Raw genomic sequence first — 27369 nt, 5'->3', positions numbered from 1 at the left:
TGATTAAACGACCCCCACCCCCGGTTCCTCAACATACTGCATAACAGAGCATTTATTGTAATGACTGAAACATTCATTTTAAGGAGGGTAACAGAACATGATTGTTAAAAATATCACTGTTCTCAGAGTAGTTTGAGAGAATGCAGCAATTTTGGAAACCCCCTTATTTAGAAATCCAGGTTGAACCTCTCTTGTCCTGCACTCTCTTGTTCAGCAACATCCCTGGTTCATCATGATTTTAGTTAGCCTGATGTCCACTTATCATGTGTGGGATCAAATTTCCTGTGGTCCCATAAAGTTTGTTTATAGCCACCAGTCCTGGCTTTCAATATTCCGTACTGTTGTTTAGCTGTAACTTACCCCTAAATATCTTCCAAGAGCCCAGTAAGTGGTGGAAGTGTTGGTAATGCTGCTAGACAATATTGATTTCCCATGATCCAGCAAATTCTCTCATTCGGCACTGGTCAGGTCTTGAGGGTTCCGGGCTAGAGAGGTTCAACTGGTAATTAAACCTTACTAATTAAAAACCACCAGATATTACTACTTTGATATATTAACTAGTCAAACTGGATACTTATAAGAGTCAGCCACTACGCTTTTTGAAAATGGGGTCATTGTTTTGAGGGGATGGGAATGGGAGGAAATAACCTTGGGGCACTGTTTGTCTCCCTCTTTGTAACAACCTTTTAGGTATTTGGAAACTGTTAATGCCTCCCCCCCAATCCCATCTTCTGTTTTCTAGACGAAACAAATCTATTTATTTTCAGTCATTCCTCATAGGTCATGTTTCCTAGACCTTGAATTGTTTTTGTTGCTCTTTTGCACTTTTTTCAGATTTTTCCATGTTTGTGGTGCCCAGAGTGTGGGACACAATATGCCAGTTCAGACTTAAGCAGCAGGGAATAGAGCAGAAGAGCTGCTGCTTGTTTTGCTTATAATACTCTTGCTAATGCATCCCAGAATGATGTTTTTTGTGACAGTGTCACACTGTTGACTCATATTTAGTTTGCAGTTCACTATGGCTTTTAGATGACTTTCTGCAGAACTACTACTTAGGCAGTCATTTCCCATTTTGTATGTGTGCAGCTTGAGTGCTCCTAAGTACAGTACTCTGCTTTAGTCCTTATTTAATAGTATTTGATTTAAAATGCAAAAAGTTCTTTAGTTTGATACCGCCTTTCCCTAAGATGAAATTTTGTCTTGATCTGCTTGCTATTTTACTTTTTGTTAATGTTACGGTATCTCTGAAAGTTACTAAATTTATGCAAATTTATTCTAGGACTGCTTCTAGCCATACTGTGGAGCGGCAGATGTCACATGATCTGGTTGCTGTTGGCAAGAAAAATGAAAATTTTCATCCAGTGTTTGAACACATGGAATCTGTAACACAAAATGCTGAAACCAGCCCATCAAAAGAATTTACTCAGGAAATCATCACAATCATTCATCAAGTTAAAGGTAATTATAATATTTTATGCTTGAACATATAAACTAGTGTGGTAGCCTAATGAAACTTCTGAGAAGTATGTGTGGTGGCCGTCGACTTGGACATGTTTGACAAGGAATGCAGATACGAAGGTTTTTGTAGTCTACAGCAGAGGAAGTCTGGTGGCATGCCACTAAGGATGTAGGAATGCTTTTGCTAGAGGAGTGATCAAAGTAAGCTGTCTGTTAAGGAAGCGTTGGGGTTGTGTCTTAAGTAGATGTGAGCAAGGTGTACTCAGAGGGCTTGATGGCCTGGAAAAGGTGATAAGATATTTGGGATCTTGACCTTTAAAGGTAGGGAGGTAAAAAATGACTGCTGGGACAAAAGCAGTCTCTTAATTGTCGGCCTCATTTGGTTACATAGTGTTTATATAATGTAAAAATGGACTTGATTTGCATTTTGCTTACAGCCAAAACCAGTTCAAATCTAGGGCCACAATCCTATGTGATAATCCATATGCACAAACTATTTTACCAGTGTTTGAATGCTGAGGATCACAGTGGGACTCCAACATGCATCCCATCTTGGATCCCACAGGGCTTATGCATTGCAGTGAAGAGACTGCTGTCTCTTTGTATAACTTGGGATGAAAGCAGAGAGATAAGATGTAGTTTCTTTTCTTCAAACTACTGGGAATTTATATTTGCTTCTCCTATTGTTTGTTGGTTTAATATTAATTTTTTCGTAACTCTACATACTATCCATAATCCATAATCATTAATATTTAAAATATTATATGGCTAGAGGTGGAAAACTCTTAAGTCTCTTTAGATTGAAAAACAAATGATTAAATACATCATTGCTAATGCAGGAAATATTTAAATACTAGGATAGCTGCTAGAGTATGTGCACAGTTACAATACTAATCTTTCTGCAGTGTGAGTTAGCGTTGGATTTCAAGTGGAATTATCTTGATTTAATAGCAAGTGTCCTAAGGTGTTTTGTACAGTTAATAGTTGCACATGTGAAATGCAAACGAGATATTAAATGCAAAAATATTACTTTATCTTCACAGCAAATTATTTTACATCTTCTGACCTAACTTTAAATGAACGCTTCTCAAAAATTCAAGAAAAACCAGATGCAAACTTAAAAGAAGTTAAAATATATTCAGATCCAGAAATTCACAGGTAGAACATGAACTTTATGCTGTTTATGTTGATTAACTAGCTTAATCATTTCCATATATTACCTGTGCAGCTTTATGTTGGATATGAGATAATGGAATATTTATTTCAGTATCTTCTAGTGGATTGTAAATTGCATAGCATGCAACTGTGCAATATAATTGTTTTAAGAATGATCATAGTGACCGTGGCTTTTAGTTTAAAGTGATTGTTCTCTTCCATGTTTTAAAATATGGCATATTCCTTATATCATTTTGGCTTATTGCTTCAGGAGAATTGATATATCTCTGGCAGAACTTCAGAATAAACGAGCTATGTCATGTGAATCTGGACAGGTATGTTAATTTTTTTGTTTTTTATGTTGGGGAGAATAAGTTATTGACAGTCTGTTAGCACTTCTGATATCTTGTTTTCATAAACTTATAACTCGTCTGACATTCTCATTAATATACAAATACTGAACCAATAAGCAATTTTAAGCTAATTTTCAAAAGATGAAAAATTTGCAAATTTTTAGAAATGAACCTCGACATTTCAGATATCATGTATTTCCCTGCCCACTCAATAAGCAGGCAGATGTGTTCTCTGTGGGCTAAAGTTTTTTTTTTTTTTTAAGAAAAGACTCATACTGTGCTTTGTAAACCCAGAACCATTTGAAAGCAGTTTAAATTCTGAGCTGATACCGGTTAACCTCTGGATCTGTGTTTGCATCCAGCATTTTAAGAGCCTCTAATCTCTTTCCCCTTCCCTCTGTTAATTTAATGATTATATTTCTGTTTATACATCGTTTAAAAATGTTAGAGCCTACTTAATATGGAGCCAGAAAATCATCCAGGCTTCAAGCACTGTACTGTATTTCACACAAAGTGCTTAAAATGTTTGGGAAGAGGGCATTCACCTCAGGATCCTTTGGGTAGTGTATTCTGACATCTGAGCAAGATAGAAATAAGAACAGTGGATATAAGCCTTTGATGTGGCACTGAGGCTTTGGGTTGGGTTAAAAGTATTTCAGTCTTTTTCCAGAGAAGAAAGACAAGTAATTGGCTATCATAGCCAGTTCAGAATTCCATAGTTATCTGTTGTCCGCTAAGAAACAGCGTGCTAAAATATCAAGACAAACATTCAAGAGGTAAGCTCAGTGTTGTGTGGGAAAGCATCATCTTTAAAGAGCTAATCCCCTAGGTCAGCAACCTCTTAACTTCTGTATGTTGAGCTTCTTCTTTGAGTGATTGTTCATGTGCATTCCACTATAGGTGTGCACATGTATGCTCAATTGCTGGAAAATTCTTTCCCTAGCCAATAGCTGTTGGGTTAGAGCGGTGCATCATGGAGTTGTGCCATTATGGCACCCAGTGTAGGCATTGCCCATCCTGCCATCCCCACTCAGTTCCTTCTTACTGTCATGTTGGTTGCTGGACCTCCCCGCGCTCATGTGAGCAATCTGTTGTAGGTAGCTGGTACCTGTTAGGCCATAATCTGCTAATGCTTCTCATTAGGTGTTAATTCTTTTTTCCATTGTTAGTGTTAATCATCAGGCTCCAAGTAAGATGATTGTCCCCTTTCCTTGAGGCCTTGGTGCCAGGGCATTCCATGGTCAGCAGGCTTTAAAGTCTGCGTTGACTGTAGGAAGCTCATGCCAAAGAGTTATCCTCATTTGGCTTGTTTAAAGTGTCTGGGTGAGAGTCATCGGTGGGAACACTCCTCAATTTGCAAGACCTTCAAGCCAAGGATTCTGAAAGACAGAGCTCATCACCTAAAAGTTTTGTTAATAGAGGCAGCTCTTCAACTAGAGCAGTACCCATCTGTGGGGCCAAGCACGTCCTCCTAAATGCACGGTGCACTGGCACCAAGCATGGCCACGGTGTCAATGAACGAGAAGGGGGGCTGGCACCGTGTTCAAGGGCCAGTAGCCGAGATTCCTTGGAGGTACAAGTCGCAGTCCGTGGTGCCTCACAAAAAGAAGTGGCACCACAGGAGTCGTTTTCCGGCTACTCCTAAGCACAGGAGACTTCTCAGGCGGCATCAGGGAATGTGCACTGGGGCAGGCCCTGGATGGGCTTTGATGCCAGTCCAGAGGTCCAGCCCTCACTCTCCGGTGCAGCTCCCTTTGCAATCAGAAGCATTCTGGGTGGTGCAGAGCCTTCTTCAGGTAATGGCACCTTTCTTTCCACTGAGGAGGACTCCATCCCTGAGGTAGGTGCTTAGTTGTCCCCGTTCTCCGGGCAACCCTTCCATGCCGGCACCATCGGCAACCACAGCACTGGCAATGGCACTATTCTGTCTGGTGTTCATGCAGGCGACCTCAGGGTTGGCCCTACCTTGGTCTTTGGCCTCAGAGGCCTTGGGCTTGGAGTCTGATTTGTATCACTCCAGATCAAGTTGGCGCTCCTGATCTGGAAGGAGTTGTAGTTCCATTTCGGGACAGTTGCCCTTGAATTGGCAGTTGGCTTTGCAGTGGCTGTTCTGGACTTCATGGGCATACCACAGGGGCCAAGGGCAGTTCATTCACCCTCCATCCAGGGCCCCATCGTTGGCATTGGGGATGCCTCCGGTGCAGTGGTTGGCACCATCAGCCTCATTGGGATCCCCTCCACAGGATGGTTTCTTGGACCAGTTTCCCCACTGGCATCAACCTCGTCAGCACCATCAGTTGCTTCAGCACTACCCTGTTGGTACCATCAGTTCTGGTGGTTACAAGGTGTTTTGACGTTGTTTCCTTTGGTGCCATCTGCCATGGCACCCACCATGACGGCTCCTGTACGACCCACTGGGTTCTCATTGGTGTCTTTAGCAGTGGCCCTTCCTTTTGCTGTGGGAAGCTCGGTACTGCCCCCTTGTGGGCTTGGCATCATCAAGGCAGGTGTTGGAGTAATTTCCCTCAGGGCAGAGGGCAGGTGACCGTCCTAATACTGTGGAAATGGGTTACCCTGTGCAAATGGGTGTATCCTCCTCATTGTCCCTAGATGAAGTGGGTGCAGGGTCTTCTGCCTCCGCAGTCGTAGAGGATGGTAGGGCCCTTTAACAGTTGCTCTGCCAAGTGGCCCAAAGCCTAGGGTGCTGGCAGAGGAGGTCAAAGGTGAATCTGACCCTATTATGGATATCCTGTCCTCTTTGGGGCCTAATAGGGTGGCAGTATCCCTTATCAAGACCATTGCCGAGACAGCCAAGTCAGTGTGGCAGACCTTGGCATTGTCCCCTCCTATGGTGGGAAAAAGAATACTTTGTCCCACCTGACTCGTTGGTAATTGACATGGTTAACCAAAGAGAGAGACAAGGTTTCCAGGGGCCCTCCCCCAAGAATAGAGAGGCCAAATGCTTGCATCTTTGTAGTAGAAAAGCTTATTCAATGGACAGGCTACAGTTACACATACTGAATCACCAGGCACTTGTTAGGAGATATTCTTTTAATACAGCTTCATCGCTCTCCAAGTTTACGGAGCTGATTCCACCTGATGCCAAGCCTGAATTTAGGGCCTTGGTAGAGGAGGACAAGCTTATCACCTGTGCAGCCCGCCTTGGATGCTGCAGACATGGCAACGAAAGTGATGTTGGTAAGTGTGGCCATGAGGAGGGGTGCCTGGCTTCAGGTCTCTGGCCTCCTGTATGAAGTACAGCAGGCCATCTAGGACTTGCCCTTTGAGGGTCCAACCCTCCTTTTGGAGAAAACTGATAAAAGGCTCCATAGCCTTAAGGACTCCAAAGCTACCCTGAGGTCACTGGGCATCCATACCCCTGTGATGCAGCACAGGCATTTTACACCCCACCCTCCCACTAGGCAATTCCTCCAGCAGTCTAAGGATCAGAATAGACATAGAGGTTCAGAGTAACAGGAGATGCTCCCACTGGCCTGAGCAAGGGCAACAGAAGCACCCTTTGGGGCCTAAGTCTATTCCACTTATTTCCTAATCTCAAAATCAAAAGGGAGAATGAGGCCCATCATGGACTTGAGAGGCCTTGAAGAAGTTTGTAAAAAAGATCAGGTTTTTGCATGGTCTCTCTGGGGCTCGTTATCCCATGGCTGGATTTGGGGGACTGGTTTGCTGCTCTTGACTTACAGGATGAATACTTTCACATCACCATCTATCCTCCCCACAGGAGGCCTCTCAGGCTTTTGGTGAATGGGGGACACTGTCAGTTCCCAGTCCTTCCATCTGGCCTGTCAACAGCTCCTAAGGGTTTTCACCAAGTGCATGGCAGTGGTAGCAGCCGTCCTTCACAGGCATGGTATCCAGTTCTTCTCATACCTGGATGGTTAGTCAAAGGGAGCTCCAGGCCCATATTCATCAACATACAAAGTTCATTTACCAAATCTTTGACAGCCTCTTGGTAAATAAGCTGAAGTCAACACTCATCCCCACTGAAAGAATAGAGCTTGCAGGGGCTCTCCTGGACTCTGTGCTCTCCAGGGCCTCCTTGCCAGAGACCAGGTGTCAGGCTGTGGCCAGTATCTAAAAAACGTAATCATATTCCCCAGCATGACATCCAGGTGTTGCATGAGGCTCCTGGGACACATGGCAGTTTGTATGTTCATGGTGTAACATGACAGACTTCATTTGTGTCCCCTTCAGTTGTGGCTCACTTTGGTATATCACCCTGTGAGGGACAATGTAGACAAATTAATGACATTGCTGGAGCAGATGTTGCTGACCCTACATTTGTGTCTGGACACTCGGACAGGGGTACCCTTAAGGTGTGCAGGGGTAGCCTTCAGGCCTCCCCAGTCTTTCTTGTGTCTGATAATTAATGCATCAGGTTTAGGCTGGGGGAGCATTTGAGGGAGCATCGAACTCAGTTTCTCTGGGACACTTCAGACCTCGAGCTTCACATCAGGGTGAGAGAGCTCAGGGTGATCAGGTTAGCATGCAAAGTGTTTTGGGAGAACTTCGCATTGCATGTCAGTGAATACAGCCAACATGACAGCAATGTATTATATCAACAGATGGGGGTGCACGCTCTTCTCCACTGTGCCATAAGGCCTTCAGGCTACAGGAGTTCTGCATTCATCACGAAATTCTCCTGCAGTCCCACTACTTACCTGGGGTCCACAATAATATAGCAGGCCACTTGAGTGGTCCATTCACCCAGATGTGCTGCAGTCAGTTTTCCAAGTTTGGGGTTATCCCAGGTGGACCTGTTTGCCATGCACCCAATTTGAAGCACCAGGCATTTTGTTCTTACCAGATGTGTTCTGTGTGCCCTGGACAGGCCATCTGCTGTATGGATTTCCTCCGGTTCCCCTCATCTGCAGCATCCTTCTCAAAATTTGAGCAGAACAGGCCTCAATAATCTTGGTGGCACCTGTGTGGACCAACCAGCATTGGTACTTGGTTCTGCAGGACCCATCAATGTGCAATCTGATAACACTCCCATTACGCCTGGACCTGTTGACACAGGAAGAGAGGTAGCTTTAGCACCTCAGTCTTCTGTCTCTTCACCTCACAGTTCGGAAGGTTCATGGTTGAGTGCCATGAACTTTCCTGCATGGACCCAGTAAGGGAAGTTCTTTTAAATAGTAGAAAGCCCTCTACAAGGGCCCCTTGGTGGAGTGGAAGAGGGTTGTGATTTGGGTGTCCCAAAAGGGGATATTTCCTTTGCAGGTCAGGGTCCCCTCAAGTCTGGATTGTCCGTAGCACCTAAGTCAGTCAGGGCTGTCCCTGTCTTCCTCCAAGGTACACCTGGGTGCTATTTCTGCTTTCCATCCTGATCCAGGTCTTTTGTCAGTTTTGTCAGACCTTGTGGTCATGAGATTCATGAAAGGCTTGGGGAGGGTTAGGCCATCAGTGTGGGAGTTCTTACCCTTCTGGGACCTCAGTGTGGTTTTTAGCTGCAGCTGTGGGGCTCCCTTTTGAACCTCTTGCTTCATGCTCTTTGCTGTTTCTAAGTTACAAAACAGCCTTTTTGGTGGCCATCACGTTAGGTTATAAGGACAAGGTTAGATTGAGAACCCATCCAGTCTTCCTGTTCAGGATTGTCTCCTCTTTCAATGTCAGTCAGACTATCTCCTTACCATTATTTTACCCCAAATGTCATGCTACCCTGAGGGAGCAGAGGTTCCCTCTCTTAGACATCCAGAGAGCCTTAGTTCTTAGCATTCCCTAATACAAGCAGCTCTCCAGGAGGAAATCCTCTGGGATGCCCTTCATCTGTCCACCACAGCCACAAAGAGCTGCCACGACTTCCTGACCGGTTTGGTCCTGTCCATGTAAAAAGCTGTCAGGGGTTCCCTCTCCTCTGATCAGGGCTCACTCTATGAGAGCACAGGCCTCTTCAGCAGCATTCCTAGCCCTTGTCTCTATTCCGGAGATCTGTAGAGCAGCCAACTGGTCTTCCATGCATACATTCTCAGCTCATTACGCAATCATGCAGCATGCTAGGAAGGACACTGCAGTGGGTATGGCTGTATTACAGTCACACCAGGGCTCTGACCCCACCTCCTGATGTCAGCTTGCATTCACCTATGTTAGACCGCACATGAATAATCACACGAAAAAGTTACTTCTGTAACTAGTGTTCTTTGAGATGTGGTGTTCAAGTCCACTTCAAAACCCTCCTGCCTTTCTCCACTGTTGGAGTAGCAGGCAAAAAGGAACTGAGCAGGGGGCGGGTTGCGTGGTGCCTATACTGGGTGCCATAATGGCACCACTCCAGGGGGTGCATCTCCAACCCAATGGCTACCAGCTAGGGGAAGAATGTTTTGGCAACTGAGTACATGCCTATGCGTGCACCTACACTGGAATGTAAGTAAGTAATTGTCCTTTAGTTCTTTGTAGGCTTATGACGACTCCTTTTGAATTTCAGAGAAAGTTCTGTTCTGTGCTTCCCTGCCCCCCATTAAAGTTGCCTTCCTGGTGATAGAATAAATCCAGCCTTTTAATGATGGGTCTTTGTTTAGTATTTTCCAGAAAGAAAGCAATGCAGCACCCTTAGTTTATACTTTTGGATGAAGAGTAGTATCTTAGTATCATCTAAAATAAAACCTATATCTTCTACTCAGAGCTTCATCGTGTGGAGGAAGGCTAGCTGAATGAATTAAATTTGGAATTAGACCTTTGAGTAGTAAGCTATTTTAGAAATTTTGTTTGAGGCCTTTGATAACAAGACCAAAGGAGAAGAGATATCTAGACACTTCTTCAGATGGTTAAAATTATGTACTTTGAACCCCTTTAATCCGTCTCAGGCACCCCTGCGCCCGGGTGGCAGACCTAGCTTATTGCAGCTCACTGTGTCTGGAACCATGCACCTTAATTACTTCACTAGTCACAGGACTCCTGAATGGAAAGGCTGACATATACCAAACCAAACTAACCTGCCATACCCATACATCTGGGAAACAGGAACTGACGGACATAGACCCAATTCCAGAGTGAAGTGACTCCAAAGCAGCCTTTTTTCACCAAACCACAGCCCTTGCTGTTTATTCATTCACTAATATTGCAAAATATACAGAGCAAGAATAACTATCTTCACAAAATTTCTCTTTACCTATCCCCTAATTGCAATCTTTCACATGATTCAGAGAGCCATTTTGTCTCTCTCTCTGGATTATGAGAAGCCGATTGCAACTACATCAGACTCTGCCCTTCTGACTTTGTGTCTCCTTGTTAGCCTGTCAGCTGTCATTGACTCCTGAGTTAGACAGTCCTAGCTCACCAGTATCTCTTCCTTTTCTAGGCCCTGGGGCCTTGAAATGATTTATTGATATTGATATTGATATTTGATATTGATCTCTCTTCTCAAGCTTGAATAAAACATCTCACCAGACTGACATGTGCTTTCCCTTCATGGCTATAAGTCTGCCACCTGTGTTTGAGCATTTGGTAGGATGTGTCTTATCTTGGACATTGTAAATTCAGTGTCCTGTGCCATAATATTGTAAATTCACAGAGTTCTGTGCCATATTCATCAATGCACATATTTCCCATTTCATTATACCAGATCTGAAAGAGTTCCAGCACCAAGTGGTACTTGGAGCCCATTCTGCCAGAGAAGCTACCTTCCCAATTTGTCTTATTAATGTATCTTTCTATGGAAGGATGCCACTTGGAACACCACTCTCGGCTTTATTCATTATTTCTGTCTCAACTCCATTGCCAAATTGGACGCTCATTTCTAGAGGGCAAGCTTGAGATCTTTTAAGTATTGTGCCCTCTTCCTGCTTGCTGATCTCCTGTAGTGCAGACTTACAGAGGTAACTACATAAAGGAGAAAGCAGCCTGAGGAACCAGTAAGTGGAGTTCTGTGAATATTTTGCCTCTGCAGTTTATACTGACCTTCCTTCCATTATTTTGGGATCTTTTAATTAGTAAAATGAATAATAGAAACAGCAGGTAGTTGCAGAGTTGAGCTCTTCAGTTAAAGGGCTGAACTTTGTATCCCTGGGTCAGTGCGTATGCCTGTTTCCTACCCACTCTCAAATGATTATGCTTCTGTAAAATCGATGTGCAAGCCCAAGACAACCACAACATCTACTGTGTGGTTCAAGTAACCTGCCCTTTAAGTTTCTTTTATATAGCCAATATAATTTCAGTAAAATTTCTGTTCCTGTTACTTAGACTGTTATGAGAGTTCTAGAAGATCCAAATGATCTACGGCATGATATAGAGAGGAGGAGAAAAGAGAGGCTGCAGAATGAGGATGAGAGAATGTTTCACTTAGACGGCATAATTCAGAGGTAATCTACTGAATACATCTGTGTGCCTGAGTCTGTAGGATCATCTGAAATTTTTTGCATCTGTTTTTAGGATTTACCCACAATTTAGTTCAAATGTAGTGTTTCCTTCTGTAAAATTGGTCCCTTAATTTTGAGTCTCAGATTCAAATTCCATTGAAATCCACCATGAACATTCATGGGCCTTATTCTGTTTTATTAAACAGCAGTCTGAAAGAGAGAACAGCTAAACTTTTAATAAAGGAGAACAACAATAAAAACGAAGTTTGTGTTCGATATTCCCACAAGTCAGGCTGTGGAAAAGATGAAGGAATTAAATTCCATTTTTCTAACCATTTCAAATTTCCTATTTGTAACATTCTTTTGTAATTCTCTGGTTTGCTCTGTGCAAATACCATTATGTGTGATGTCCCATTTGGGATGCCTTTGGTGAAGCAGGAAGGTCTACGAGTGTTTCAGAGACCTTTTACAAAAGGTTTAGTTACAGCATGGAGTGCCTCCCACTGTTTGATTAGAGGGAACATTAGCACAGAAATGTCTGCTTAACTCAGTTGTACTTCTTCTCTTATCTTTAAAAGAATAATCTGAATATACAGAGGAGATGACTTCTCTGTACAGAAAAGAGTAATTTGTGGAGGAAACTGCCTAATTGTAATGAAATAGGGCTTGATTTGGTATCTCATAACATGTTAGTATGTATTTATATTAAGTACAAAATCTTACAGTAAGTCCAATATCTGCTCTTTAGAAATCTGATTTATGATTTGGGACTGGGTACAAAATTAAGAAACAGCAAAGGAAGGAATGGAAAAGATATTAGATTTCCTTCGTCAGTTTGTCACATTGTCATCACGTTTTCATTTTTTCAAAAACTGAAGAGCTTTCATAGAAGACCACACAATAGATTATGTAACTGACTAGCGTGACTCAATGTTACTCAAGTCTCAGTAGTTGTCAGTGGGTACACTTGGAATTCATTTTATAACTATTTTCAAACAATAGCAAATTTATATTTAAATGATATTAGGCTATACTATTTATATTTAAAAATACATGTCAAGCAACTTGCACAGCCAAAGGAAAATGATCATTTGTATAATCCCAAAGCTAAATTTTGACTTATAATGGTCGCTTCTTGATACCGTGCATTTTTTTCTTATGCAGGTGTTGACGTTATTGTATTTGTGTTATACTAAAGAGAGAGTGTTACAGCCTGATTAGCAAGGAGACAAAGGTGTAATATCAATAAGCATTCTTTTGCATACCGCTTAAAGTCCGTTGCAATTTAAAGCTTTAAAAATGACCAAATTTGTATGGTCTTATTTTGAAACCTATTTAGTGGTGCTTACGCTAGTGAGCTTTTCTCTTTTTGCCTGTAGAGAGTATAAAAGGCATTTTGAAGGCAGCATTCCAGGTTTTTCTGCATTTAAAATGGCTAACCATAAAATCCCAGTTGTATATTTCAGGCAGTTATTCTTCAGCTTTCTATTTAAACTTTATTTTGTATACCAGTGTATAATTGTGAAATCTGTGATATTTGCAAATGTTGCAGGAAAAAATATAATTTTATGCGGGGCCTAGAGACGAAATGCAGTTTTCTTTTCTGTTTTTAGTGACATGTAATGACAATGATTTTTCATCATTCATGCGGTGTTTTTTCCTTTCCTGGAGTTTCATAGGTGAATAATGTATTAACCCACCTGACTGCTTATCTGAGATATATAACACTAGTCAAAACCAGATTTTTAAAATTCCATTTTCAACATTTATTCTTCTCTCTCCTTAATCCAGCGTGGTAAGAATATGCTGTATTCAGTATTTGAGGATGACTTTTAATGGGACTTGAATTCCTAAGTCACTCAGTCTGTGGCCACACTTGGCCAAAACTTTGAAATGGCCATGCAAAGGGCCATTTTGAAGATTACTAATGAGGCGCTGAATTGAATATTCAGCGCCTCATTAGCATTAGGATGCTTCCGGCCGCGGCAATTGGAAAGCGCCGCTTTCAAATGCCCGCGGCTCAGTGAGGCTACATGGGGGTCCTTTTGAAAAGGACCCCCATGTAGCTGCGCCGAGCCGCGGGCGTTCAAAAGCGGTGCTTTCGAAGCGCTGCGTCCAGAAGCGTCCTAATGCTAATGAAGCATTTCAGCGCCTCATTAGTAGTCTTCAAAATGGCCATTTTCATGGCCATTTCGAAGGTTTGGCTAAGTGTGGCCACAGCGTCAGGCTACGTCTACACTACAGCTTATGTAAGCAGAACATATGTCGCTGAAGGGAGTGATTAACCTTCTCCCTTCTGCCCCCACATACCCCCCAAGAGACATAAGTTACACTCACGTAAGTGCCGGTGTAGACAGCAGTGTACCCGCAGAGAACTTGTCCCACCAACATAGCTTCTGCTGCTGATATAGGTGGTTTTATTATGCCAACGGGTGAACTGTCTGTCAGCATAGAGTGTCTTCAACAGATATAGTGCAATAGCACAGCTGCATCAGCGCTGCTGCACCATTGCAGTGCTTTACTTTGGGCATGCCTTTGAGCATCCCATCAGTCGTATCTAAGTACGTGGTGGATGTTATCCTGTGTGTGTACTGAATGTGAACTTGTGACCTGTAGCCCCAAAAATGCAGACATCTTCCATTTGAATGAATAGAGCTCTCCGTTTCATAAGACAGCTAAGACAGAGAGCTACATTGTCTCAGCCTAGTGTGTTTGTCCAACTTCTAGCTTTATTCTAGCCAGTAGAGGGCACGGATAGCTAAGCACATGCATCACTGAATCATTTGGTACAGAAATTTTCAGTTGCACGATGAAGATTTAAAGAAGGCACAAAATCACTAGCTTGTCTGCTTATTAGTGTGTCCTGACATGCAATAATTTTATTTAAATTTGGTTTCCATAGTGAAAATAGACCACTGTTAATTTGTCAATTAATGTGCTAGTTTAACATCTCTTTTTAATACATATACATAATTTAAACTTTTAAAATATCTTAGTTTTGAAATATTGCTCTGTTAGTTTTCATTGCTTTTTCTATTTTCTGTATCCGCTCAGGAACGAACACAACTGCAACTTCTCAAAATTACAGAACTCTCAGATTGATGGATTCCGAAAACCTGTAAGATTCATAAAACCTCCACCTTTCAGGAAATTTATTAGGAAACCTTACATGGTAAGTTGACGCAATAGGTCCTTTTCCTTGTCTGTCTTTTCTATTTCCTTTATATTGGAAAACTTTTGTTGTGTAGGCTGGGCTGCTGTGAATTTTAAGTCCCTTGATGCTTTGTCATATTAAGTTTCAAAAGATGATTTACTTGTGTTAAATTATATCTTAGACATTGGTAAACTTTCCTGCAGCTGAACTTTTTCAGATGTTACAAAGTATACAAAAAGGTATTGACATAACATTATTCTTGTTTAAAATCTTTATTTTTCTGCTTCTTGGTGCCTAATGCACCACTCCTAAACAACTAGTTCTGGCATAGAGATGTTTAATGAGAATCAAGAACACTGTCTGATTTAGAGAAACAATTTACAGTAGAGTCAGAACATTTTCAGGAGAGACAGGAAAAGGGAAGATCAGTTTCTAACGTAAGATAACCAGAGTAGGCTGTAAATTATGGATGCTTAAATTACTTCCAATTTCACATATTATACTGGGTGAAGAACACAGGGACAGAGAGCTAGCCCACACTCTAGTGGCTGACCAAAGGACAAAGTACACATATTGCTTGAATTAAGTACCTTCCTCTGCAGAGTGGTATCATTTAATTATCAGAAAGATTCTGGAAATCCATAATTAAAAAAATTCAGACAATAGAAGCAATTAGTCATGTTTAAAATGTATGTAGTAAAAGTTAATGATATCTGAATTTGGTGAATTAAATTTGGAGTCCTTTAACGACACCTCCATAATGAGTCTTTTTAAAATAACATTTGTACTTTAAACTGAACAGAATAATTACCATGGATTCAGTGCTGAACTGGTATAATTAGAAATGAATGTATGTCCCCTCTGAACAATTTCTCTATGAATAAATTATCTCTTTTCAGGTGTTTACTAAAGACTGGTCTATACTGGGAACATGTATTTGGTATAGTTATAGCTATAGTTATACTGAAAAATCCACACTCATGAGTTACCCCCTGGGTTTGACTTCATTGATTCTACAGAAGAATTCTACTGTTGGGCAAGATACCTCCTCTTCTCAGGGAGGTGGACTAACTGTAAACCTCCCATCACCGCAAGTTAGTTCATTGAATTGCCACAGTGGTACAGCTGTGCTGCTATAACTGGGTGCAGAAATACCTTCAGATAAACAAATGATTTAACGTTGAGAAATGAATAGGCAAATTCAGGGAGAAAAACCTTTGGTTCAAATAAGGACCGTGTAAATTAGAACTGAAGTCTCAACTTGCTGAGTTTTCAAAGGACTGTTTTGGTGTATGCTGAATGAATAAATAAAAGAAACTAGAAAGGATGCCTCTAATTTATGATCTTTAAGAAAGTCTTGACACATCAGTCAATATTTTAATATCAAACTTTTGTGGGTTCATCAATTTTTTCCTTAGTCTTACCAGAAATTTGTTTTTGTGATCCCCAGTTTGTTTCACCAACCACTGAAATCCTCAGGGCATGTAATATAGCAGCTCTCTAATAGCTCTGACAGTGCTACAGGATGTGAACAATACTTCACACAGAATTTAAATTGAAATTATGCATGTGAAACCCCGAGAACCCAGCTTACTGGCTAACAGAATCCATACAAATCAAAAAGCACTGGGTGCCTATCAACTGAGTTACTGCAGTTTGGCTATTGAGAGTGTAATGAAAACTTTAGCTTGACATTTAACAGGAAACTGCAAATAAGGGAGTTCTTGGACAGCAAAAATGCCTTTGTGTTGACATAATGAGTTGCTGAGTAAGAAGCAATAGTAGTGATGAAAGAACAGCTATTGAATAATGCAGGGCATCCTGAAGGGGAGGGAGCCAGTCATGTGCTAGCCATTTTGAATATGAGGTTCCTGCCTCAGAGTTGACAATCTAGACTATGTCAGCAAAAATTAGCATGTTAGTGCTAACTAAATGTTTTAAAGAGATTAAAAGGGCTTTTAGGGACAGCACTAAAGCATTTGCTTTTTACCAGTCCTTAATAGTCAAAGCTCCTAGTTGTGACAGATTAGCAGATGAGCACCTCTTTTTGCTCTTATGTTTCCCTGGCCCCCTTGTGCTTCCTTTCTACATCTGTTTTTTCTTTTTCTGTTCCTGTGTTGTTTTATGCCGCCTTCCTATTTCCCCGCTCCCAGTAGGCTGCTAGAATAGCCATTCATGGCGTTTACATTATGGCTAGGTGGCAGATACTCTTAGAGCTGAGCTGAGTGTTATGGGAGAAGAACTTTTCCTTATATGCTGTAACTTAAGCTTGATCTCTGTGTAAGTGAACATCTCTCACAGTATTAGAGGCTGTTGAATGATCAGGGAGGTAAGGTCATTTTCAAGGAGCCTGTAGCTTTAGCTTAAGTGCAATTTTTGCCGTGTGCTTTTACGCTACATCCAGAGCTATATAGCTTCCTCATCATCCATGGCTTGTTGGTCTTGATCCCTGGGGGTAGTCTGGCACCCCTTGGGTTGAAAAGTTCAGCAGTAGAGAAGAGTTGAAAGCAGCTATTTAAAGAAAGAAAAATAAAGGTCCCAAAATGGCTCTAGTATTAAACTCCTTTTCAGAACGATCTGTCTTCAAGAAAACCCAAGTAGCTTACCCAAATAGAAGGTGAGATAAAATTACACAAAAAGCAACTAAGGAAATAAATATGAACACATGCAAGTCATCTAGTCTGAATAATATATATTCTGTGCTATTAAGTGAATTTATAAAACTCAGGAATGACGTATTTCTGAAATATTACGAAAACTGGGTATATGCCAGATAATTAGAAAAAGCAAAGGTAGCATTAGTTTTCAAAATGGAGTGATCCTAGCAATAAATTTACTATCAATTTGATCTCTAGTAAAATACAGAAGAAATGTTAAGAGAAAATAATCTCTAAGTATCAAGAGAACAACAGTCATAGGCAGTAAGCAACGTAGAATCTATCCACTAAATTATATTTGACAAATATACTTCATTGGTAATTAATCAAGTCACTCAAAAAGCAAGAAAAAGGAATATATAAAATTTAATATTTATATCTTAGTAAAGCATTAGCATCCCACAGAAAGCTGCTATCAAAACAAATTCATGTAATCTTGGATATGATTATTGTCACAGATTCAAAACTGAAAGGATTTTTAAAAAAAAAATTAAACAGTGTCAGACGTGAATAAAGTGTTTTGTGGAATCCTGTTGAGTCCAGTCTAATCAAATCTTCATAAATAATGTAAACCTGGATGTGTGTTAATGATGTTAATAAAGTGTGTTTGGTGGGAGCATGCTTCCGGATAGCTTCAAAAGAAGGAGATGGTAAATAATGAGACAATGAAGTGATTTAGAGGGATTAAAGAAGGAAATTCATTGAGATTAGTGTGGAAAAATGAATGCTGATATAAATAAAGGAAATGCAGATCTGGGAGGGAGACACATGGGGGGAGAGAGAGAGAGAGTGTGTGTGTGTGTGTGTGTGTGTGAGAGAGAGAGAGAGAGAAGTAAATTAAACACGCAGTCCTAAGCCAAAATAGAACCAGGTTGCTGGTACTCTAAAGTTAAAAAGGGTGTAGAACAAGTTTTAAATTAAGGGCTGGAGAAAGCTGACAGGTGCGGTGGAGCACATGTTTTGGACATCCTTAGAGAGAAGCTCTATTAATGGAGGTAGGTAGGAAAAATTAGTTTCTATTTCATGTAGGAGAAAATGTCCAGGAAGGAGTACTGCAGAAAGGAATATGGGGTCACAGTGGATTATGCAAGCTGAATATGAATCAACAGCATGATGGTTTATAAAAAGAAAAATCAGACATTTCTCTAGGATATATTAACAAGACTGTTGCAAGCAAAATGGGAGATGTAATTCTTCTGTTCTGCGTTGATTAGGCCTCAGCTAAAGTATTGTGTCTGTTTCTATTGTCCACATCTTTCCTGAAATGTGGCTAAATTTGAGATGGTTCAGGGAAGAGCAACAAAAATGATTACAAGTCCAGAAAACATGACACATGAGGGAAGATCGAAAGAATTGAGTTTTTTTAGTCTGGAAAAAAGACAGAATGGATGTAACATCTTTCAAGTACCTGAAAGGTTATTACAAGGAGGATAGAGGAAAAATTATTCTGAACCTCTGATGATAGGACAAGGACAAGAAGCAATGTGCTTAAATTGCAGCAAGGGAGTTTTAAGTTGGACATTAGGGAAAAAAAATAAACAACTTCCTAATTGTCAGGATGGCTAAGCACGTAAATAAATTGCAAGCCCAGGACCACCAAAGATCTGGCTGTGCAACTCCTGGCTTTCCCTCTTCCCCCAGGAGGGCTGGTGTTAGAGACTGCTATGCTGGCTCTGTGCCAGCTGGTGGCTCTGTACTCTGATTTGGGTAATTCTGAACTAGAAAGATGCGGCTGCTCTGCAGTTCAAGAGGCCATATTCTGTAGTGATGCCCTGTATCTTTCAGCTGTGGGAACTGAAATCATTCTGCAACTTGGATTCCAGATCACTGCTGCAATTTCAGTGATTTTAATCATAATTGTAATTTTAGGCGGAAATTTTTTCATCTAAAAATTGTCCCTGTTTCATTGGACTGGTTGTTTGGTTGTTTTTGACTTTGTTAATTAAGTATCTGTGCCATTTTTCTAGAATTCTTATTATGCTGCAAAAACAAATGACATCTTTACTCACAGACCTTTTGGAGGACACCTTGAAAACCCCAGACCCTTCAGAAGACCCTTTAAGGTATTGTTTGGCTCTTGGTGCGGGTGGGCGGGCGCGCGCTTACCCTTTCCCTTAATGTTGTTTGAAATTAAACCCTGGGAAAGACAGCTCTCTTATCTACATAGAAGAGGCCAAATTCTAGTAACTTACTCTTCTAAAATATGATAGCACACCAGCTCTTAAGGTGACAGGCGTGGGAACATTCAAACATTCAGTTCTGGCAAAAATTTCCCTCCTCACTGAGGTCAAAGTACGCACAGCATAAGATTTCATATCAGGCTGTGGTGTTTGTGATTGAGGCATGTTGCGGTAAACAGACATGTTAACTAGAGATTTTCCAAAATGGTCAGCCTTAGCTGAACTTCGTTCCCTTTGAAATCATGGAGATTTACTTTGACCTCAGTGAGGAGGAAATTTTTGCCAGAACTGAATGTTTGAATGTTCCCACGCCTGTCCTCTTAACAGCTGGTGTGCTATCATATTTTAGAAGAGTAAGTTACTAGAATTTGGCCTCTTCTATGTAGGTAAGAGAGCTGTCTTTCCCAGGGTTTAATTTGAAATAACATTAAGGGAAAGGGTAAGCAGAATGGGGAAACAGTACAGGAAAATTGGCAAGGAAGGAGGGAGTGGCAAGATCATAGGGCTAGTTTTGGACAATAGAAAGAAGAATTAACCTTAAAGAGCAAACTTTAGAATTAGAAGTGGAGAAAAAGTGGGAAATGATTTAAAACATCTACTAAGAAATAGGTTTGGAAACAGCTAGGCTTTTGTCACTAAATGTTGGTAAACATTGATTTCACCATACACAAACCAACAAAAATATTTCTATGCATAATAGGCATTCGCAAATAAAGTAAGAAAAATGCTGCTTCAGAATTTTTAGTTTGTTTTAAGGATATTCATTTTGTAATTTTTGATATTTGATGTTGACAGTTTGTTTCAATTAAGCTTTAATTTTTTGAATCACCATCTATGGTTATTAAATAAATTGTCTGACCATCTCCATAACTTGCAAAAACTGTGAATGTTTAAATCAATATCAATTGATAAAATCTTAAATAAACAATATCAACGATCATTTATTTTTAAAAAATCCAATTCTGTCAAATCTGCCTATAAGAAAATACCTTAAATGAGTATGTTCATTCATAATTTCAATATTTTGTGTAGACACTGTTCCACTAAAATTTTTGAATAGCCTGGTGGACCCTTGTACTGTCATAATTCTACATGAGACATTCAGACTATTTTCCAAGTGCAAGAGAAAACATCACTCTTTTTAGATGTACTGCTACTGCACTCTATTTGCATTTTATGTCATATTGCTTAAATCAATATGACTCCTAAGTAATAATCTTTTTATTGTGTATTTTCTCATTATTCTATCTGATTAAGTATTGCTTGTAGGTTTTATGGGAACCCCAAGATATAAGATGGTCAGCAAAATCATCCTACTCTGGGATACTGCAGAAGCTTCCCACTGCATCTTGATTGCAAAAAGCACCATGGGGGTCAAAGTCAATTAAATGTAACACAAAGATTACTTGTATCTCTTCCTTCCTGTTGTGAGTGGCATGCTGTGTGGGGGGCCAGTTAGGCCCATGCATAACAGGAAAGAAAATTGCTGATTAAATCCAGGTTAGCCTCTTCCAGTTGTCCATTTAAAAGTGGCCTTGATGTAAGGCAATTAGGTCACTGACCCATGTTCCAGAACATCCCCTTTTGCCATGAGTCACGTGAAAGGTCAAGGTGAGATTGGTGTTAATATACCTTTTTTCACAAAACACATTTACAGATAAGCTGCCCAATCATGCTTGATATTTTACAAGGTTGCTTTGAGGATTTAAAAAATAAACAAACAAAAACCTTTACGTTGGTAGGCATTATTCTGACCAAGAACATACAGGTAGTTTGCTTCAAAGTACAGTGGTGCCTTTACGGAAAAGTGCACACGAAACGATCCTAAAATAATATCCTGTGTAATGTAATTTTAGTGTAAGATGACTAGTGTAGATGCACCCTTAGTGTTTCACAATGCACATGAGTGGAGAGGGCAATCATTCAACCCACCTGGTATGTTTATCATTTAAATGAAATAATTGTTATGAAATTCTGATGACTTTATTAATGTTCTACAGTCATGGTTGTATGCTGGGATAGCTTAGATGTTTATATATTTGGTATATAGTCCTCGCTTTTAAAATGGAATAGCTTATGTCTGTAGTTATGGAGCGATGGTTTTAGAAGCAATTTTAGCAATCTTTGTAAAATAGTTCTACATTGATTATTAAATAAAATTTAGAAGTTTAGACTATTTTGTTTCAAACTGAAAACTCTTGAGATTCTCCAAATAACTTGCTGTGGTGGAATAATTATATGCGTAGAACCTGTTTAAACTGCGTTGTGTGTCTTTGAAGAATGTTAGGGTATGTCTTTGCTACAAAGAGGTCAGCACTACCGCAGTTGATCTTTTGGAGTTCAGTTCAACATGTCTGGTAGTTATGTGCTAAATAAAACTCACAGGGTGACACTGTCAGCACCAGTACTCCTGCTCATGAGGAGTAAGGGAAGTCGATGGGAGCATTTGCTCCTGTTGACCTTCCACAAGGGAGACAGCATGGAAGCTCAAATTATGCTGTTTTGACTCCAGCTATATAATTAACATAGCTGGAATTGTATATCTTAATTTGACTTTCCTCTTTAGTGTAGACCTGGCCTTAGTAATTTGGAGTTAAGGTATGGTTTGGTTTTGTGGAATTTGTTAGTGAAGAAAGTAGAGTGGTACATAGGATCTCTCATTACCATCTATCTTTGGCTTCACTTCTGTGTCTACAATCACAGTTCCTTGTTGCTAAATATATAACAAGGCACTGTGATTGTGGAGTGGGTTTATTTGTAATCGATTATATTCTTCATCGTCTTGTTTTTTCCTCACTTTTGTGTGGGTCAAGTGATTGTCTTATTTCAAATGTAGAACGTACAACAGTAGCAGTCCCACCCCCTTCCATGTCTGTTCCTTATTTGCTTATTTCCATAGCAAGATAAATGCAGGATAGCCTTGGAACCACCTTCCTAACTAGTCTTGCTAGGATGAAGACCAGAAGATTTAGAAGGAGAGGGAAACTCTGTACCTTTCTGCCAACTGGGAACAGTAGTGATGGCTGTCGGAAAGCTTTGTGGCCTCTTTTCAAGTTATGCAGCAGATGCCTCCTATCATTATCATATCATAGAACATAGGTCCTCTCATGAGGGCAGGGGACTGGACTCGATCTCTCAAGGTCCTATCACCATCCCTGACAGGTTTTTTTTTTAAGAATACAACTTGCCCCAGACTCTTGAAGGGCCTCCTCAAGGACTGAGCTCACAAACCAGGGTTTACAAGGCCAATGCTTTAACCACTGAGCTTCTCTGCACAGCAAGCACTACTCAATGCAACATGCCTGCCAATTGAGGCACAGGCTGCCCATGCACATTCAGGGGGAATCTTGGCTTTTATCTTACCAAGATTAAGGGGCTTAATTTAGAATTTTAAAAGCATTTTTGTTTCTTGTTTGGCGATATAGTTGCAGAAAGGATGCTGGTGTATCCTGAGAGTAGTCAGGTTTGGACTTACTCTGATCTCCTGTGAGAAGTTTAGCGTTCAGATATCTGCCAATAATCCTGTGCCTCCAACTTCAGTAAGCTTCAAAGCAATCGCTGATACATGTAGCTTTTGAGAACATCATGGAAGGATACAGTCTTTGAAGTAGAAGAAAGGTCATAGTAGTTTGTATAATTGAGCACTTCTTGTGCAAGCCATTTTTAGCTAGACACCGCAAGTTTATTGAGAAACTGATACAAAATAGATTTTATATATGAAGCAAATGATTTTCCCTCCCACTCTGAGATAGAAACCAAATGTTACCAGAATACTTCAAAGCACATTTCATGAGGGCTACTTCTATGACAAATGTTTATCATCTTCTAATAGTAGGCATTAATGAAAAGTTACAAGATCGTTACATGGGGAAAGGTTTCTGCTCTTCCTCTTGCATCCTCCTTGCATGCAGAAACAGCTTCAACAGTTTTTTTTTATTAAAACCCTTAATCACCTTCTGGCAAGACCAAGTTTGAAAATTTCAACAAAACGTTCAAAAGAAAAAATATGATAAGCTATAATAAATGAGGACTGAATTTTTAATATCAGTGTTCTGATACTACCCCATTATTGTGACGTCTGAGTGCACAAGGATAGAAAACTTTACACAGACACATAGTGGATGCTGTTACGTATGTTGTCTATCCACTCTAGCATTTATAGTGCCACTGACTTTGTTTCTCTATGGCCTTTACCCTTAGTCCCACTTCAGATGAATTTACAGTAGCTCAGTGCAGAAGTGAAAGAAGGATAAATCTGTGGCTAGGTATTGTTCCAGTGGTTTTAAAGACTGAAGTGATTCCAGGTAATGCCCTCTAATTTAATACCTTACAGTCAACGTATTCACCAGAGACAGCTTTTGGATGAAGTCCTGGCTCCTCTAATGCCAGTGAGAATTTTACCATTGAGTTAATAAGGGTAGGATTTTACTCTTAGGCTGTGTCTAGATTGCTGAGACTTGTCGGCGGAAGAGAGGTAAATTGCTCTAAGCATTTGCGTATCTCTTGCTGACAGTTCTGTCGGGACAGGTGTTCCTGACATTTGGCCTGAATGTAGGGAAAACCCCCTCTGCCAACACCACTCTTCCTCCTCGTGGAACAAGGATTACTGGGATGTCAGCAGAAGGCTCCTGGAGTGGCAGCCTACAATCTAGACATAACCTTGTAGTTTATTATAACATATGGTTTTATAGCTATAAAGGCATCACTGCCCCTCGGAAGAAAGCTTGTATTTCTTTCCTAATCTATTGCCCACATTTTACAACCTCTTCAGTGCTCGTAATTTTGGTATCGATTTCTATGCTATGAAGGTAACGAGCTGATTTGAGCTATTGCCCAATGTGTGGAACACTGCAGTTCTGTGATCCGAACAGTGAGTATGGGTCTGAGAAATACTAAAGTAGACAAGGAAGAGGAATGTGTTTCTAAATTACTAGTACTTCAATACTGTACATTCTTATGTGTATTACTGTGTAAATGTAACTTTATAATAGTTGAATACAATAAAATGCAACAGATTTTTGACCAGAGTTCTGAAATTCAGTCTTTGTCAATTTTTTTTTCTTCTACAGAACAATTTTGCAGATGGTCGATTTCAGCACAGTTATAAATCAGGCTTAGTACAGAAAGGTTTATATATTCAGGCTAAGTACCAGCGGCTACGTTCTGCCGGTGTAAGGGGATTTACCACTTATAAATTCAAAGAAGGATTTTTGAGAAAAGAAAAGGTGAGTTGGATTAAAATTAATTGTCCCTGAATTTTTTGATGTATAAAGTATCCAAAAGATCCACTTCTATTTCGGAATCCAGGTGAAGTTGTTTGTCAAGCTTGTATGGATATCCTTTGGAGTACTAAATTGAAATTCTTTCCCTCCTACCCATACTCCAGGAAACTTGTTAACTGAGACTTTTATATTAGCTGTAGTTCAGCTATGGCCTCTCACATTGCCTATCATGTAATCGCCATGTGGGCAATCCCTTCTGCAGCTCAGCTGAGCTGATTTGCTATCCAGAAGTGAGGAAGCTGGATCTCAATGTCTGGTGATGTCACAACCTGATGGACTACAGCTACCAATTATCTAAAGACTGTGTCCTTTCAAACAATTGGCTGACTTAATTCTCTTGTATAAATATATCTTTTCTCATCATTTTACAAAAGGCTCCAACCCAAATATTTAACTTAAAACCCATAAAATTCATACACGTTGGAATGCTATATGGACAAGCAGTGTACAGAACAATGCATGCTTACATTTACATGCTTAGATGCACTGGGATATATTACAGGCCATCCCTGTGCATAAAAGGGAAACGAAACCTCCCTCAATCTGCACCCATGCTCAAAGATGGGGCTGGAAGATGGGGTGAGTCACACAAAAAATTGCCCTGTTCTGTTCACTACCCCCCATACATCTGGCACCAGCCCTGTCAGAAGACAAGATACTGGGCTAAGTGGACCATTGGTCTGATTCATTGTGGCCATCATATGTTTTTAAATTGGGGGTCTGAAAATACCCTGCTTTTGTTTGTAAGATTGCTTAACTGCGCAACTTCTGTTTTTAAAATATTTAGATTAGTGGTAGCACACTTCAGAGTGGTGTGTTGCATATATAGTAATTAATGGAGAATTGTTGGGGTAACATGAACTGGTAAGGTGGTCTCCCATCAGTAGTTGTGTGATACTGACAGGGTGTAGTGTGACATAGTTATAAGTATAATAACTTTGTAGGGTGCACAGGACAACACTTTTGTAGCACCTGATAGAGTATCATGTTATAGCTGTTGCACAAGTTGAACCTCTCATCCAGCACCCTTGGGACCTGACTGCTGCCAGACAAGAGAATTTGCCAGATTATAGGAGGTCACTATTGTCTAGGACATTACCAACACTTCCACAGCTTACTGCGGTCTTAGAAGACACTGAAGGGTAAATTAAAGCTAAATAATAGCACAGAACACTGAGCCAGGAGTAGTGGCTGTAAACAAACTTTATGGAACCATGGGAAACTTGGACACACCCATGATAAGTGGTCATCCAGCTAACTAAAATCATGCCGCATTATGGAGTTTGCCAGATGAGAGAGTTCTAGATTAGAGTGGTTCAACCTGTACACTAACCTGAGGAAACAGTTTGCTTCTCAAATCACCAAACAGTCCTGACCATTTGTTTCTAAGATCTCTGATAAGTACCCATGCTTGCTAGATGAAAAAAGAAATGACTAAGATCTATACAGAATGATTTTATATTGTGAAAATTATAAACTTGTACTATAATAGAAATATACAGTTGTTTCACTGTGATCACGTCGGTGACATTCATTGGCTAAACTTTCTACTGCTATTTTATAATTGAATGCTAGAAATTCTTGTCTAAAATGCATTAAAATATCCTTAATAAAACTTGGCTGTCAAAGATTATAGCATGAATTATAGCTCAGTATAACTAGAATTTATTTTCTATCAATTTTATAACCAATAAAGAAACCTAATATTTCTCAGTTAATGTAAACTCCTGTATCAAAATGTATGATATTGCCTTTTTTCTGTGTGTAGCTAGCAGTTTAGAAAACCTTTCCATCACAAAGTGTTCTTACATTTCAGTAATTCATGTATCTCTGCCCGCATAGTAAACTTTGTAACTACTCAGTATTGGTTAAAATGGATTAAGATTGATATAATTTACATGGATTCTTTAGAAAGTGCTAATCTAACATGTTTTTGCTGAGAATTGATTTTAAAAACAAAACCTTAATGTCACCCTGAATGTTGTATATCTGTTTTGAAAGTAAATCTATTTCCATTTTTATAATTAAACCATTTCCCCAAAATCTTCTACCTGAAACAGAATTCCCAATCACATTTTATAATGGGTTGATAATTAATAGCTTTATTAAATAGTTCGTTTTCAAGCCTAGAAAGTCAAGAAGTTACATATAAGACACTCTGCTTATCTTTGTCAGTTATGATCCCTTTATAAATTGTAATTGTGCTGTTAATACAAAGGATAACCAAATTCCATGTGAACAAAAACTCATCTTATGTATAAATTTACATATCCAAACAATGAAATGACTGTTTATTCACCACAGTAGTCAAAATATTTTCAGTAAGTAGTATGTTAAACTTTGATTTTTCTAGAAAGATGCTTTTCAGATTTTAAGGATGTGTCTTTCTAATTATTGTATTTAAACTGCTGCTTTTGACTTGTGCGCCTTCTGAGGGGAAAGGTGCCAACTCCTGGCCTGCACTTCTGTGCGGTTAGTCACACAAATAGGGCTGCTGAGTAGATTCTCATCAATATAACACAGGTTCACAACCTAGCTGTAAGTGAATAAAAGAACAGATTTAAGTGTACTTTAATGTGCCAGTACTTTTCTGGTTCCAAGTCTGACAGTTTAGTATGTGTTCATATTTTTGGCTAAATTTTTTAAACTTGGATAAACATCAAAAGGGTAAATGAGTTTACTGCTTTTCAGAGATGTTGAACTTCTGCTGACTTTGGAAAAGTTGGCATATATTGTATAGTTTACTTCTGCCTTCCAAAATTGACATTTAGATTACACCAGTCCAGGTACAATTCATACTCACCTACTCTTTGCT

At 40.0% G+C, this 27369-nt stretch overlaps 1 protein-coding gene across 2 annotated transcripts in view; it reads left to right on the top strand.

Annotated features, from left to right (window-relative positions):
* The window catches only part of BCLAF3 (BCLAF1 and THRAP3 family member 3), a 57345-nt gene that overhangs the window by 27194 nt on the left and 2782 nt on the right, over window positions 1–27369 (top strand). For both annotated transcript variants that reach the window (XM_074994046.1, XM_074994038.1), the window contains exons 5-11: window positions 1280–1458; window positions 2502–2616; window positions 2885–2948; window positions 11166–11284; window positions 14336–14453; window positions 19060–19155; window positions 24342–24497. In XM_074994046.1, coding sequence (XP_074850147.1) covers window positions 1280–1458; window positions 2502–2616; window positions 2885–2948; window positions 11166–11284; window positions 14336–14453; window positions 19060–19155; window positions 24342–24497 — 847 coding nt within the window. The remainder of the gene's footprint in view (window positions 1–1279; window positions 1459–2501; window positions 2617–2884; window positions 2949–11165; window positions 11285–14335; window positions 14454–19059; window positions 19156–24341; window positions 24498–27369) is intronic.

Source organism: Carettochelys insculpta, chromosome 1 (assembly GCF_033958435.1).
Source record: "Carettochelys insculpta isolate YL-2023 chromosome 1, ASM3395843v1, whole genome shotgun sequence".
Lineage (NCBI taxonomy): Eukaryota > Metazoa > Chordata > Testudines > Carettochelyidae > Carettochelys > Carettochelys insculpta.
Note: the sequence above shows the minus strand (reverse complement) of the source record. Positions and strands in the feature narration are given on the sequence as shown.